At 40.7% G+C, this 16,543-nt stretch overlaps 1 protein-coding gene across 8 annotated transcripts in view; it reads right to left on the bottom strand.

Moving 5' to 3' along the window:
* ANLN (anillin, actin binding protein) overlaps window positions 1–16,543 on the bottom strand; it is a 77,603-nt gene that overhangs the window by 14,256 nt on the left and 46,804 nt on the right. For all 8 annotated transcript variants that reach the window (XR_013999509.1, XR_013999510.1, XR_013999511.1 and 5 more), the window contains exons 2-14: window positions 14,739–14,892; window positions 12,571–12,888; window positions 10,035–10,414; window positions 8,536–8,758; window positions 6,594–6,784; window positions 6,206–6,313; window positions 5,274–5,406; window positions 4,395–4,505; window positions 3,453–3,691; window positions 2,599–2,744; window positions 2,167–2,326; window positions 1,432–1,567; window positions 399–581 (exon numbers count right to left, since the gene is read on the bottom strand). Coding sequence is in view for 5 of the 8 variants with exons in the window: in XM_081146718.1 (XP_081002844.1) it covers window positions 399–581; window positions 1,432–1,567; window positions 2,167–2,326; window positions 2,599–2,744; window positions 3,453–3,691; window positions 4,395–4,505; window positions 5,274–5,406; window positions 6,206–6,313; window positions 6,594–6,784; window positions 8,536–8,758; window positions 10,035–10,414; window positions 12,571–12,888; window positions 14,739–14,892 (2,482 nt within the window). In the remaining 3 variants the exon portion in view is untranslated. The remainder of the gene's footprint in view (window positions 1–398; window positions 582–1,431; window positions 1,568–2,166; window positions 2,327–2,598; window positions 2,745–3,452; window positions 3,692–4,394; window positions 4,506–5,273; window positions 5,407–6,205; window positions 6,314–6,593; window positions 6,785–8,535; window positions 8,759–10,034; window positions 10,415–12,570; window positions 12,889–14,738; window positions 14,893–16,543) is intronic.

The raw sequence follows: 16,543 nt of genomic DNA, 5'->3' as shown, positions 1-16,543 counted from the left end.
GGGAGATCGCAGTTTGATTTCCACTCAGGGCACACGCCCGGGTTGTGGGCTCAATCCCCAGTGGGGGGCGTGCAGGAGGCAGCGGATCAATGACTCATCATTGATGTCTCTCTCTCCTATTCCTTTCTCTCTGAACTCAATAAAGACTTCTTTTAGTTATCTTTCGCTAGCCTCCTATTAATTACAGCCATATCTGTTGTTGTGTGGCTGTGAGGCCACATATGAAATTCCCCTTGGTTATATTTACACACGCCTTCATGAAAGGAACTAAAGGCCCAAGATACAAGCTTTGCACCTTTATGCACGCTACCTGCCTCTTCCCATGTGCACAATCCCAGTCGAGGTGAGGGAATAATTAAACATGTGGCCTAGAAGGCATGCAGATAAAAATCACGTACCTGGTTTCTGAACTGTGCTGCAGACAAAATCTGCTTTGAGAGGCAAGCGGATTTCTGACAAAGTGACTGACCCTTTGGATGGGGCAAATTCACTCTGGGATGTGGGACCAGCCTTAGTCTTCCTCTGAGGCCCTTCACTCTTCAGTTTATTCAGCTCATCAATCAAAAGTGTTCTCTTCTCAGCTGCGTAAAAATATGCAAGTTAATATTTCAAATATTAAAAACTGCAACTAGTTCTAAAGGAGACCAACTCAAGACAATGCACTGATGCGGCCACAGTACATAAGCCCAGAGACGCAATCAGTAACTCTCCTTACAGAATCAGGTGGCAGGTAGCTGGGAAAAACCTTAATTGGTCATCAGTTTACCAAGTTTTCATAATTTAGTGCTTTGACTTTTAGTCAGATTTCTTGTGTGACATAATCTCTCCACCCTAACATGCCTCATTATTCATCACCACAAATACACACACAAAATTCACACACACTTTTAGCTATAGGTAGGTAGACAGGTAGAGATAAGAGTGTGTGGATGTAAGTATACTCATATATTCATTCTTGGCCTACTCTGCACAACTCCATTCCTTCAAGTGCATTCCAGTTTTTCTCACCCTTTCATGCAAACTACATCTCATTTTACATGCAGATTGTTCACAGACTTTATACAAAACAAAAAATAGGTTGACTGAAACAGGTTATCAGAAAAGGCCCTTTCTTGCCCTAGCCGGTTTTGCTCAGTGGTTAGAGTGTCGACCCTCAGACTGAAGGGCCCTGGGTTCGATTCCGGCCAACGGCATGTACCTTGGGTGCAGTCTCAAGCCCCAGAAGAGGTGCGTGCAGGAGGCAACCAGTCGATGTGTCTCTCTCTCTCCCTCCCCCTCTGAAAAGTAATGGAAAAAAATATCCTCAGGTGAGGATTAAAAAAAAGAAAAGAAAAGGCCCTTTCTCCACAATTAGAGGTGTCAGACTACAGGAGACGAAGCGAGTTTTCCTGGTGTGGAGCTGTGCTGGGCTGCTTCGGGTGTGGAACGCACTTGCGATGAGCAGCAGCCTTTCGGCCTCGGCTTCCTCCAGGGACCCCTTCCCGTGCTCCTGGTCCACGCAGCAGCTCAGGGCCTGGCTGGCCTGGTAGATCACTGTCTGCTGCAGGTTCACTTCATTGTTGAGGTCCTGGTGAGACCAGCAAGAGGAGGAAAACTCACATTTTCAGTCACCACTTTCCCTTTACTGTAAACTTTGATTTTAACCAATCTGATTCAATAATTTCCAAAATTTCCAGAAAGTCAAAACACCAGTTTCACCATTCAAGTTTCAACACTATGCACCAAGAACATTCAGCATATTGTAATAATCACACTATAAACATTCTTCCTTATGAAAGGCTTTCAACTCATACTTATTAAAATTATAATTGGGACTATGTCCAACAAAGTACATGTATGCTGTAATTTTTTTACTGTTTTCTTAGAGTAAAAGAACCTTTAAGCGCAAAATAAATTTCACATTTCACCACCATCTAATTTATAGTTACACTTTACGGATATTTAGGACAAACCTGTTTAAACATAAGTATTCCAACAATATCAAACAAGCTTCCAACTTTTCTAATAAAGAGGACCTTCCTCAAATTAAACTGAATTCAAGGGCAATTGCTGAGGTCCTAGGCATCAGGCCCTCAGGGTACAGAGATGAGTGAGGCCAGAACCTTGTGCTCCAGCTCAGTCTCAAGCAGGAAACACTGCAAAACCCCCTTCCATAGACATACACACCTGCATCTTCTGCTTGACATTAACCTGATGAGGAAAGACACTCTTTTCTTCAGCATTCCTTTTCCCCTCTGATTTGGAAGTAACGTCTTCCTTCCGAACAATCTGCTTTATCGAAGGGCGGTCAGTCTCTCTGATTCTTTGAGATCTGTACGCATCGATGCTTCAGGAGACAGTTACACTGTTAGAAGCCCAGTGACACACAAGGCACCACCTTTTACTAAACATTTCTGCAGAATCTGACACTGATACTGAGACGTATCAGCAGAACACACCACCAGAATGGAAAATGTCACTGGGTGACAGACCAACACTTTATTCCAAAGTTTTATGCAAGTTAATCATTACTACCATGATAATGACAAGTAATCCAACCTGTTACATCAATCTAAACCATGACCTTAGTGAGTGAATGCCTCCCAGAAACATTCTCACCTGTAAAGAAGATCACGATCCTCAGAACCAATGCTATCGCCAGACTCAGCCCGCGGGACACGGGTTCTCTGGAATTTCCCTGGTTTTGGACTCTCATCACGTGCGCCACTGTCCTTTAATTCCAGTCTAGGCGAGGAAACTAAACCCTGCAGGGAAGCACATTGGGTCTTAGTATTTTATGGACAACGTTGATTTAAATGATAATTCTGAAGAACTGAACAAATTCTTCTCTATTACCAGGAAATAAATGTCTAATAAGTCAACTGGTTCATCATAAAAATAAGACAAACTGAAATAAGTTCCTAAAGGTAAATAAACAAATAAAAGTTGAAAGACTGCTAAAATCTACACTTGTGACCCACTTTCAAAATATTTCTAATTGAATCAATTTCCAAACAAAGCTGCAGTTATTTGATGTAGGGCAATAGCTAATATACTTAGCTCTCAATAAATGTTAGTTATCTGTCTGGTGCTCAATACCAATATAGCAGTATGTTTTAATATTCACATCAACCCCATAACACAGGTACTATTTTTAACCTCATTTAACAGATGAGTGAACTGCAGCAAAGCGGTTAAACAATACGACCAATAACATTAGGAAATGGAAGAGCCAGGATCTGAGCCCAAATGTCTGGCCTGAAGCCATGTTAGTCTGGATTTTATGTAAGGTCAACAGACTGAAGAGTATTTTTTTAGTGTTTTTTTTTAAGCTCTCTTTTAAGAGAATTACCATCAGGTCTGCAAAATCCCCCTAACTACAGAGTGCTAAATCCCCATGTACCCACTAAAACAAAAGGAGACCCCAATCCTACTTAGTTTATGCCCTGAGCCTGTTTACAGTCTTTTCTTACCTCTGGACTCACCACACCAACTGTCTGTGCTAGCGGAGCAAGCAAAGACATGGAGGAGATATTCAGGGCATCCTCCTGGTCCTCACTGCTCTCTGCTTCCGCCTGGCCCACCTCCTCCTGGCTCCTGGCCACATCCAGCTCGCCCTCCTGTAGGACGTCACTGAAGATGTCATTAATTACTTGTGAACTGTTGATGTCATCCGCCTTGTCCACACTCATCTCCATCTCACGGACCACTTCTGAAAAATATTTCAGTAAGCGAAGACTGTGCTTCAGACGTGAAAAAATTAAAGGGATCGTCAAGAAAATCTAACATTCATATGCTTACTAAGTAAAGAAGGGAAAAGCCCTAATGAAAAGCACCTCCTAAAAAATAATAATAAAACTTTCTAGTATATAAAACCAAAATAATTTTCAAAACTCTAGGAATATTTTCTAAGCAATAAAAGAGGAAACTATCAAAAATTAATTCAATGCTTTGAGTGTAAGAAAGACTATTAAGAACTCGGGATAATAGCCAAAATTTTCAGACTTACAAAAAATGTTCCTTGAAATGACTTTCTATTGTGGGAGCTGCCCTTTGATGTGGCAGCCACTAACAGGAAAACATTGACACCACCCAGGGCAGGACTCACAGATACCTTCAGGGGCCACAAGTCTCCTGACGTAAATGCCCAGTGCTAGGGCAATGCACTCCCTTCCCTGTGAAAAGTCCATGATAGCCTAGAGCACACTCACTGGGGCCTGTGACCTAAAGATAACTGTTAACAGCACTCTATCTTGTGGAGGCTAGAGTACTCCTTACTTAAAAAAAAAAAGAATTATAAAATCACAAGACATTTAGAAACAAAGGACATCATATAGTTGAATATGTGCTTCCACTAATATATTATTTCTTATAACATGTTCAGTGTTAACAAAAAATAAAGAATAAAAACCAACCTGTTTGCTGCTCAACCTTTGGGTCCGAAGTTACTTTTAAAGACCTTTCTTCTTCTAAAAACAATGTTATTTTCAAAGGGCTAGACTTCATCATTTCACAGTCAGTGAAACCTAAAAGTTTCAGGAAAAAAGGTATTAACATATATATGAACCCAGAATTTTTTGGCTATAGAACCTTGTCTCTCTTTCTGATTATAAAATTGCATTTCAGTTCTAGAAATGTATAGAGAATACCTCAAACACCTGCCTTCTCTAACACCCCGTCACTCATTGTTCCTCAACAATGTGAATATACTTAACACCGATGAACTGTGCACTGAGCGGCTGGTTAGATGGTTAAATTTTAATACTGTGCTTTTTACCACAATTTAAAAAATAAAAAGTATTTCTCTAACGGTCAACGACATATTAAATGTCATCACGTACACAGCTACCTTAATCTTTTAAAGCAGCTACATAATATTTGATTACATGGACTTCATACAATTTATTTAAACAGTCTTCTAGTGATGGGCATTTAGGTCATTTAAATCTCATTACAATTACAGACAGTGCTACAATGGATCTCTTCGTACACAGCACATCCTTCACACTAGTTCTAAGAATTCAACTTACACTTGCAGAGAAGCTGAATTTCGTACACCTTACAATTCAATTACAAGTTGCAGTAATTTACACTCTCATCAAGAGTACGAGTTCTCCCTCTGGAAAGGGAACTGAGGCAAAAGCTTATCTTGTGGCCAGAAGTGAGAGTGGGCTTGGGAAGGAGGATGGATCTGCCTGTTTACACGAGAGCAGCGTGTCTGACTTCCACACTGATTTCCAAAACTACGGCAGACTGAGAGTTCCTCGTAGTGAAGTAGGAAGGGAAAAGCTGACCTGCGGGTTCTGCTCTGGGAGGTTTCGCTGGAGTCTGATTTTCTGTCCCCTCTTCCTTTTCTGCTACTGGATGTGACAGAGAATCTGAAACAACTTGGTGTTTTTTGAGGGGAGTGTTCTGACAGTGAATTTCCTGCAAAAAGCAAATGAAAAGATAAATTTTACTTGCCCAAACAATAAAATTTTTGTCTTTTTACATGTTGTTATATGAAACAAACCACAGTCATTATTCTATATAAGCTTGCTCAGAACAAAACAGACAACGCGTGTGAAAGGCCTGGCCATGTTCGGAACATGTAGGTTATTTCTCAAAGCACACTGGTTACACAGACAGTGTTCTTCTTCTACTGATACCCACTTTCAATGTACCTCTATTATTTTTAGCTTAAAAATGTATCCTAATACAGCACTTTGTACACAGCAGGCATGGAAACGAAACATAACATAGTTTACATTTACAAGGAGCAATTTCATTGAAGGCTGATTAATGAAATTGGACAGGAAGTGATATAGAAATAAAGAGAAATCTGGGAGGTATTTGGTTACTAAAAGGATTAGATAGTCTAAAAGAATGGTATTTGGGGAGAGGTATACAATCATTAATGAGAAAAGGAGATTCTGAAAAACATTTTAGAACCGGTGTCTAAGTAGAATGTTAAAAGGCATCAGAAATCAATGGAATGGTGGGAATAATTTTTTTTTAATTTGATTTTAAGTGGGCCATCAGTGAATTTGGTAAAGAGCTCACTGAGTGGGAAAACATCACGAGAAAACCAGAGTCGGCATGAACACTTAAGGAGTTTGTGAGTAAAGCGGCACAGGTAACTGGCACAGGAAAGCATGTAAAGAATTGCTGTACAACACAGAACCACAGCTAGATCCCAGCCTCACTCTGGTGCTAAGTTTGCTCTCCTGTTCCTTGCTTGAGTTACCTGTTTGGTTTCTAGTTGTTTGCTTCTTGGGTTTTTGCCTTTTTCTGCACTCCATAAATTGCCCTTGTCAAATCGGCCACGGAGACATTCTAGTTCTTTTTCACGTTCCTGAAACCATCAAAAGCTCTATTTTACATAAGAACCAACAGTATGTTTAAGAATAATATCCAAACACTACTGACTTTGCTTGTCTTCAGTTTTAAGAGGAAAAAAATCACAATACAAAGGAACACGGAACAATAATATTTCTGATTTGAAATACGAGACACAGAGAATCAAGATGCTATTTATGTCAGTCAAGAAGACTGGCATGGGGATACACAACTTTATTTCTACGGGTTCTACGCTGAGACCATACAATGGACAATGCTGAAGGAGTAGGCCATACCTGCTTGAGCCGCTGTGCTGCGTGGGTAGTAGATGAAGATGTATTTTGCTTTAACAATCTTTCCTGGAGGGCCTTTGTATTTGGAGTGATAACGGGGTTTCTATGAGGCGTGCTATGGGCGGGACTCTCTCTGCTGCGTTCTAGACAACGCTCTCCAAAGCGCTCCAGGAAAGGCTTGACTCCTGCTCCTCCTACAGAAAATACGCACAGTGTTGGGGGCTATTCAGAATAAGTAACTATTATGATTTCTTTGGAAAATGGTCTAAATTCCAGTACAGCTCCAAAATGCTTTGATTCTACTAGGAATAGTCACTCAGAAAGGAAACAATATAAAAATAGTTCAAAATAAAATAAAATGTTTTTTACCATACTATTTAATTCCATGCCCTAAAATTTAATTTTAGGACTTAGTTCTTTAAAATATGTATGTATATTTCTTTTAAGGTGGCGTGCAAGGACAGTGGGGATCAGAAAACCCTTAAACTGAATAATCGGAACCTAACTACCAAGTGTCCTGGCCATGATAACCCAATTACTTATATTTCTACAGCCCAATTTATTTTATCTTGCTTTTAAAAAGTCTAACATATGAAAATCCAGGAATTATAATAGTATGGGGTACATTTAAAGCAGAACAAATGAGAAAGAAATCGCCTCCATCTTAAGGATACAAGGATCGTACTGTGTAAAAGGAGTTCATCTACATTAGTAATTGGGAAACATTTCCCCTTAAGGAACCAGCAAATAAATACTTGGGCTTTGCAGAATATACGGCCACTATCACGACTCAACTCTGCTTTGAAGCAGAAAAGCAGTCAGACGGCAGATGGGCAGGGTGTGTCCCAGTAAAAGTTTATTTACAAGAACAAGTGAAGGGCAAAATTTGACCCAGAGCCACAGTTTGAAGGCTCCACATGTCCCTTATTAACACTTCATCCCACATCTCAAACTAAAGTCCATTAAGGATACAAAGAACCGTGTAAATTACATATCTCTGAGGCCCTGTTACTGTACTCTGGGGGTACACAATAGCCAAGCATGAAAAAAAGGCGTCTGTATCTATGCCGTTCTGATCTGTGCCCTAAGTCTTTAGAAAACTGGGAGTAACTAACCCTTTTCCACACTGGATTTTGCTGTTGCTTCCAATTCTCATTTTGGCTCATCTGGAAACTGGCTGCTGGTTGCTACCTTACCCCATAACTAATGGATTCCCCCCCTCTCATCTCTCTGTCTACGTCTCTTTTATGATGAACTATATTTTCTCAAGAGTTTGTTTTTCAAGAAGTTAAAATTTAGAATGAAAACAGTTTTTCCAAAAGCAATTCTAAGGAAAAAATATATAGTTCAAAGTAAACAATATTACCATATTTCTGAGTCTTGTGTTTCTTAACCAATAGCATGTTGGGGTATACAATAGGTATAAGTCACCACAAGATAAAGAAGGTAATTTTGAATTTTCATATGTACACACTCACACACAATATACATGCCAACAAACATAACTGAAAGTGGAGTCCTTTGTATACACATTCGCTTCCCTTTGCTATTAGGGGTGCCTTCATAGTGAAGTTTGAGAAGCACTGCTTTGCACACTTGGTTGTAAGAGCGCTTCTCCACTATGCCCTTAAAATGGGACTTCCAGTTGCATGTGCTTTGTCTGCATCCAAAAGTACAGAAGAAAGTATCTAGCACAGTCATTCTAAGTAAAAAGCATGTTTAAACTGCTAAGATGCAGCGGGTTACGTACTTTGACCAGTAACTGGATCAGTCTACACTAATAAATATTTATCAATTAAAGCTGACTTGGAAGAAGTCTCATCTGATACATTCCGGCACTTGCCCTGGCAAACCAACACTGTACCATTCAAACCTGATATTTAAAATGCTGAGAACAGAAGCCCTGAAAACAAAAGTAACTTCAGATTTTTAAAAAATACATAACCTGGTGTTGTAGATTTGTCTTTTGTCTGAGACTGCAGACAAGTTTCTCTATTTAATTCTTCCCTGGGCCGAACTGTCTGGGATTCAGCTGACTTCCCAGTCGGTTTCAATGCCTCTGTTTTCAGAGAACTAACAGGAGTTTTTGGAAGTCGCTCAGGCTTTTGTACCTTACAGCTTTTAGCATCGGTGACAGATATAGAAGATTTCACAGGGGAAGAAGTTTTCTGAAACACAATTTATACTTAGGGTAAATAACAACACTCAAAACAGTTAAAGATAGTCCCACAAAAAAACAACTCAAATCCTATTTGCTTGGTAGCCTTATGTAAAGTCATGGGAAAAAAAATGTTCTTGTTACCTAATAGATCATACCATTCTGCAAGGTTTGAAAAAAATCAACTTGGAAATGCTGTAATTCAAAGTATACTACATAGTTTTGTCTGCACAATATGTTGATGGGTAATTTAGAATGAGGGATAGAATCACTATTTTTTTAAAAAAATTTCTTTCATAGTATCATACTAGTACATTTATAAATTTTAACTATGTTAAGCCAAATTACATGTTTTTTTGTATTTTAATTACAGCAGTATTATTTTAACAAAATAGTATCATAGCCCTGGCCAGTGTGGGTCAGTTGGCTGAGTGTAGTCTGGTGCACTGAAAGACTGCCAGTTCGATTGCAGATCATGACACATGCCTGGGTTGCAGGTTGGGAGGCAACCAATTAATGTTTCTCTCTCTCTCTCTCCCTTCCTCTCTCTCTAAAATCAATAAATCAATAAAAATATATATTGTTTTTAAAAATTGTATCATGTGCTTCGTAACTAATTATAATAAATTAGGTACTTGCTACATGCCAAGCACCATGCTAAGTGCTCTATGCACTTTATTTCACTCCACCTTCCCCAGGACCCTATCTAGGCTCTGTAAGATGAAGTAATTTGTCCAAGGCCACACTTCCAATTATGTGATAGGGCTGGAACTGTGTGCAGATCTAATTCCAAAACCCAGCTCTCTACTTAAAGACGATGCTCAGGAACACAACATTTTCTTTTTTAGTTAAGATTTTTGTTTTAAACTGTGGAGGTAGTACATGCACAAGAGAACCTTCCAAAAGGACTTACAGTGGAAGTACAGTGCCCACCGCTGACTACTGCCCCCTGGTAACTATAGCTACCAGTTTTCGGGAATCCCTGCTATCTTACATGTACCCACATGCACAAGCATTCTAGCAGAGAGCCATTTCAGTGTCCCCCCTGATGATGAAGAGGCTCCATCATTTCATGTTACACACTTTGGAATTGCACTAGTTGTTAACATATCATTTACCTTGGGACAGAGGTACCAAATTCATGACTTTCACTTTCTATGAAACCAATATTCTAAAAATACGCATAAACTGTGGATATGTTATAAAAACACATACCTACACATAAATGTACATTCTCACTCATAACAGAAGAAAAAGATTTTTGTATTTAAATTGTATGTACTTACCGCAGGGCTGGAAACTACGACCTTGGTCAAGGATGTGCCCTCAGCTCTCGAGGCCAGGGCCTTGCTCAAAGGGGCATTGCCATCCCTCTGGGAGCCGCATGTAGCTTCCTGCGTAACACTGCTGCTATTGATGTGAGCAGATGCTCCGCTTGCAGAGGAAGCTTTGGATAAACAAGTGGTACCAGGCTGTCCCTGGGCACTGTTCTGCTTTGCAGATGAGTGACTGACATCATCTTCCCAGGAGCAAATAGTTGCAGCAAGGTTGGCCAGACGGCCCCTTCTCCCAACCGGAGTTGCTGAGGCTTCCGCTGGTTTGGTGGGGGAGGGAGCCTTGTCCTCCGCTGGCACTGCTGAGATGAGGGAGCTTTCAGGGGTATCATCTGAAAATGTTTTCCAAAAAAGAATTAGCACCCACGCTCAAGAGATGCAAGTATGTGTAAATACCACGATCACTCTGGTCAGAATTTTTATTTTTAGTATGTCTTTATCGATTCCAGAAAGAGGAAGGGACAGGGAGAGAGAAACATCAATGATGAGAGTCATTGATCGGCTGTCTCCTGCGCCCCCTACTAAGGATGATGGAGCCCGCAACCCGGGCCTGTGCCCTGACTAGGAATCAAACCATGACCTCTGGGACCACAGGCCGATGCTCAACCACTGAGCCACACCAGCTGGGCATTCAGAATTTTTAAATGAGGTTAACAGGTTTAAGAACTAGTTAAAAGCTCTCATATGCATGAGGATACCAAGCTGCTTAAATCTGACAATATCTTTTCAAATCAGATGACAGTTAATCCAAATTAAAAAAGAAAATCAAAACTTTCTCATGCCTATTTTTTTCCAATTCTTTGATGGATTGTGAATGCTATAAGATACCATACATTCAAAGTTATATTTTTAGAATTCATGCTGTTACAACACTGAACAATTTAAGATTATGTATTCCACAGGAACTTTTATTTTAAAAATAAATTAGACCAGTGTTGTATAAGAGAACTTTCTGTGACGTTGGAGATGTTCGATCCGTGCTGTCCAATACAGTGACCACCTGAGTACCCGAAATGTGGCTAGAGCAACTAAGAAGCCTAATTTCATTTCATTTTAATTAATTCAGATTTTAAAACCACATATGGTTAGTGGCTACGGTACTGAATTTTAGCTGCTGGCCGTGGGCAGCTTCCTTAGCCACTCTGCACCCAGTTTCTTCTTCCGTAACAGGATAAAAATGGATGGATCTCATAAAATCATTATGAGAATTAAGTGCTATACTCTTAGAGCAAAAAGATACTTAGGATGCCCGGCACTTTACCCAGTGTCTGCTCTTGAGTTTATCATCGCTGCCAGAAAGGGTACTCTTAAATACTTTGTTGTGCAACACTTATCAAAACTTCTATTGAAAGAACTAATATTTATGGAAAACTGCCCAAAGTACATGCAGTCCATCCACTTCTTCAGATCACTTGGTCTCAGTTCTGGCTATGCATCAGAATCACTTGCAGCTTAAAGAAAAGGCAAAAGCACTCCCCAGGCTCCACTGCACTCCTGAGATTCCAATCCAATGGTCTGGTGACTGATTCACAGGAGCCAGGCTCTGAAAGCCATGCCGAGGAGCACTTCCTTGAGAGAGTCCCCGCTGTCCACCTGCACTCTGTGGGCTCACTCTGTAACTGCTGTCACTGGTGTGAGCTCGGGGCTGGACCATCTGCCTCTCGTGAGTAACCAGCCTGCACAAGGCCATCTTTGACGACACCAGGAAGAAAGTTCTCTCGGGTCTCAGTGCCAATGATGGTTTCTGCTTTTATCTTATAAACACTAGTCATGTAGCTGATGGTTTTCCCCTCCTTCCACTGGCTACTAGTAAACTCAGAACCCTTTCTAGCAAGTGAGGAGGACTTGTGCCTGTGCTCAGTAACCTAACCTCACCCTTCACTTCGTTTTCCCCTCTCTTCACCCTGATCTTACTTTGCTTGTTCTGTAACAGAGGTATTTTTGTAAGTCACCTCAAGGCTTTTTCCTAACAAATTAGGAGATAAATAAAACCTATCACAGAACAATAACCTGCTGTGTGACTGCTGACCTGCTCTCCGGCTCCCTATCTGAGGACAGGCCTGGGAAAGGCAACGCCCAGGTCGCTCCATCTGTTTCCAGCACCTTAGCAGGCTGACATGCTTTGTGGGTGCTCGATAAATGTTTCTCTGAGGTTTTCTCCCTCCCCTATTCAACAGCACTGCATACCATAGTCATTCAAGTTTCCTCAATTCATCCATGAAACAGAACTTCTTGGATCTAGAGCTGAAGGTCAGCAATGCTAATAATGCCAAGAGTCTAAGGACCTCCTCCTCATCTACTGCGGTGAGAGCCACCACCTGGTAAGTACACTGCTGATATACAAACCACGTGCAAGTGACGACACTAGGACAGAGATAAAGCAAAAGCATTTATCTTCATCTGTTAACTGATAAATACAATTCTCAGCATACTAGGGTGACTCCTACTGACAGAGATTTAAGGGCCATACCAATGCTATCATTCGTACCTGTCGCATCGTTACTGTCCCAGTGGCGCCGCTGGGCTGCCAGCCTTTGCATTCGCGTTTTAACAGAGGAGGCTGCAGTCACTTCTGGTCTTGAGTTCGGTGCTCTTTGCAGGCCCAATAGCGATGCCCGGTTGGCGGGCAGGGGATCACTGGCCGGAGCAGGTGCCTGTGGCTGCGCCTGAGGGGACACAGGACTCGGAGAACAAGGTTTGGCAGAAGCTGACTCAACCGGTTGTTCATTTTCCGAGTTGGAAACTTCTACTTCAGTGTTGTCAGAACAGCGTTTTTTGGATGGTGATGGCTTTGTACAAGATTTCTCTAGATAAAAAGGGGAAGAAATTTAAAATTCCATACTTTCTCACAGCAACTTGCCATAGGTACTTAACAAATTAATAAAGCACCATGTTTCTCTAATCCTTTAAATCATTTTACTTAAAAAGAAATATGTAAAAATTCTACTTTATTTCAGGAACTTGAAAATCAAATATGAGAGATTTCTTTTTTAAAAAACTGTAATTTATGATTTAAAAAACCTGAATGAAAATAAGTTCAAGCTACAGTCTCAAGATATATGCACAATATTTTATACAGTTTAAGACAACAGGAAATTAAAAGTGCACACACAGAATAAGCAAATGTGCCAGGGGCTGCTAAAGATCACACAGCCCGATCACCTCATATTTAGATAAGAAAAATCAGGCCTGGAGAAATTTAGCTACCTGCCTACAGTGACCCAGCTGTACTAAGAGGAGAAATGAGACTTTCTGTTTTTAAAACAATCCTTCATGGACAATAATAAGCAAGGGTAGGAGGGCACCTGACCTTGAGGATTAGGAAAGAGCAGGGAACCAAAAGAGTGACTGAATTATCTAGTCAATACCAAACAAATACATCAGCACAAGTGTTTAACAACATTTCACATTTTAAACTTCCATGAACACCCATAAAGTAAAATTTAAAGTCCTAAAATAAAAAGGAGCAAACATAAGGCATATTATTGCAATTCAGGAATAAGTTTTAATGCATCCCCTAGAAAATTAGTATTTTTAAAAACTCAGAATGTAAATTTCATAAGAGGTCAGTTTCATCAGTTGTCTAACCAAGTATTCTTGTTCTGGCAGTGACCAAAGTTGTATTAGTGAGAGGCCCTTATCAACATCCATCTAATTAAATATACATCATGAAATTTTCTAATGTTCTGTAATTCATTTACTTTCCATTAACTTATCTTTTTTTAAAAAAATATATCTTTATTGATTTCAGAGAGAGGAAAGGAGAGGGAGAGAGAGAGATAGAAACATCAATGATGAGAGTCATTGATCGAGCCCGCAACCCGGGCATGTGCCCTGACGGGGAATCGAACCCCGATCACCTGGATCCTAGGTCGACGCTCAACCACTGAGCCATGCCCGGCCAGGCAACTTATCATTTAAGCATCAAAATGTAGTTTTAACCACTGATTTTCAAGCACAGAGTGCTCACTATTTGACTGTATAAACCCAAGTCACAGTGGAAACAGAAGATCCTGGACTGGGACCAGGCCTCTATTTTCCTGGCCTAATACCATGTATATGAAATGTATTTCCCTACCTTCCTTCAAAATAAATTTACAAAAATAAATGATCATTCTATAGTTGGTTTCTAAAATAACTGCAAGCCAGCCCCCAGCCCTCATCTCTGTAATACTTTTTCTGCCTGTATTTTAAAGTTACACTAAGGATTATCTCCAGACTATTCCACACTCTAGGAAAAGACTAAGGCAGCCAGCTGGGGATGCCAGGACTTAGGAAAGAATAAGACAGGTTTCGGAGTGTTTATGTGTGTCTAATTTCACCAGTCCTATATAATAACAACCCATACTCTGGGCCTAGCCCTAGGGAGTTGGTTCAGCAGACAGACGATAAAAAGCCTCAGTAATGATTCTCTTTTTGAGAATCGTTTTGGTTAGAGGATAATAAAGTTCAACCAATTAACTTGAACTATTTGTTAAAAGAAACTCTGCTATAGCCCAGGAGGTTTAGTCCTAACGTAGAAAATAATCTTGAAAGAGAAAGAGAAGGCTGACCTTTCCCCCGCGGACTGCCACATTGGTCTCCCAAAGACTGATTCTTGTGCACACCCAATGAAATGTTTGGGGCTTCTCTCCTTTAATTACCTCACAGCCTTACCTTCTCCCCCAGGCAGGGGCTGCTGGTTACTTGCTTCTGCAAGCGGCTCTCTGGCTCGCTTGGCAGGAGTCACAGACCTCGGAGCTGCTATGGGCCTCTCAGCCATCTTCCTCTGGAGATTTTCTCGCCTGGCACGGGTTCGTTCGAGCAGTTTCTACATGACATTTAAAACACAGTTTAGTCAAAGGCTCACAGAACTTCAGGTAACTTCTAAAATCACCAATTGCACCCAGCCAGGCATGGCTCAGTGGTTGAGTGTCGACCTGGGATCCAGGCGATCGGGGTTCGATTCCTGGTCAGGGCACATGCCCGGGTTCTGGGCTCAATCAATGACTCTCATCATTGATGTTTCTCTCTCTCTCTCTCTCCTTTCCTCTCTCTAAAATCAATAAAGATATATTTTTAAAATAAATAAATAAAATCACCAATTGCCATGCAGGATAACAGTTACATACATTTCCAAAGTGAAATCTGAAGTAATTTTAAGTCAAGATCCACTAAATGAGCAGCCCAATGTCAAGATCACCACAGATATAACATGAACATTAAGGAGGAAATAAAACATGGGTACAGTTAACTGTATGAGATTTTAAATAGCCACACTTTTTATTGTTCCCATCAAAAGGTAGAATCTACTTCCACACCCCTGAACTGCGCTGGCCTTGTGATTTACTTTGACCAATAAAATGTGGCAGAAGTGACCCTGTGTGACTTCCCAGGCCTCGAGAGGTCTTGCAGTTTCTACTCCCCCTCCCTTGGAACACTGCCTCTCCGTGAAGAAGCCCAGGGTAAGCCCGCTAGACACGCCGGCTGAGCTGACATCATCTGCCACATCACACAGGCTCCATGCATGACCCCTGGGGAGACCAAAAGAAGCACAGCTCATGTGAACCTAACACAAATTGCTGACCCACCAGATCATGAAAAGTAGCGTGGTGGTTGTTTTAAGCTCTAAGATAGGTGAACAGAACAATGGTCCCCAAAGATGTTCACATCCTAATGCCTTGAACCTATGAATGTTATATGGCAAAAAGAATTAAGTTAAGAATATTGAGATAGAGAGATCATAGTGGGTTATCTGGACCAATGTAATCACAATGGCTCTTATAAGGGGAAAGAAAGAGGCAGGAAAGTCAGCATCAGAGAAGACATGGCAGTGGAAAGAGAGGTCAGAGTAATGTGATTGGTGGCTGAGAAGACCACCCAGAAGCGCAGGTGGTCTCTGGAAGCTGGAAAAGGCGAGAAAATATGTTCTCCCCTAGAGCCTCCAGAAGGAACACAATCCTGCTGACACCCCGATTTTCACCCAATAAAATCCATCAGACTTCTGACCTATGGAAAATATTTTGAGCCACCAAGTTTGTGGTAATTTGTTACAGCAGCAAAACTAATACAACCACTAAGATTTAGGGTGGCATTAAACAGCAAGAGATAACTGACATATTAGTCCTCTGAAAACAGGACACTTCCTAAGAGGGAAAAAGAAAAACTAAACAATCTTAATGTTTTATTTAAGTAAATATCAATATAAAAGTTTTATGTTGAAATCTGAGTCGTTCCATAAAGTTATGAATACTCTTTCCTTGCCCTGAACACTGAAGTGCCTATTTGAATTGGTGTGGAAAAGCAAACACAAGACCTGTAAAACAATGCGTTCTCTTCCGAATGCACACAACTGAAGGAGGGGTGCAGAGTCTCAGCTGGAGTTTATGTCCTGCCCTATGACAGATACAGTACTTAGCAGACTATGAAATTAAACTCCAAATGACCTTTTTAATTCCTTAATTAAAACAGAATAACAATTT

Source organism: Miniopterus schreibersii (genome assembly GCF_964146895.1).
Source record: "Miniopterus schreibersii genome assembly, chromosome: 9".
NCBI classification, from domain to species: domain Eukaryota; kingdom Metazoa; phylum Chordata; class Mammalia; order Chiroptera; family Miniopteridae; genus Miniopterus; species Miniopterus schreibersii.
The sequence above is the reverse complement of the archived record's forward strand: the minus strand, read 5'-3'. Positions and strand labels throughout refer to the sequence as shown.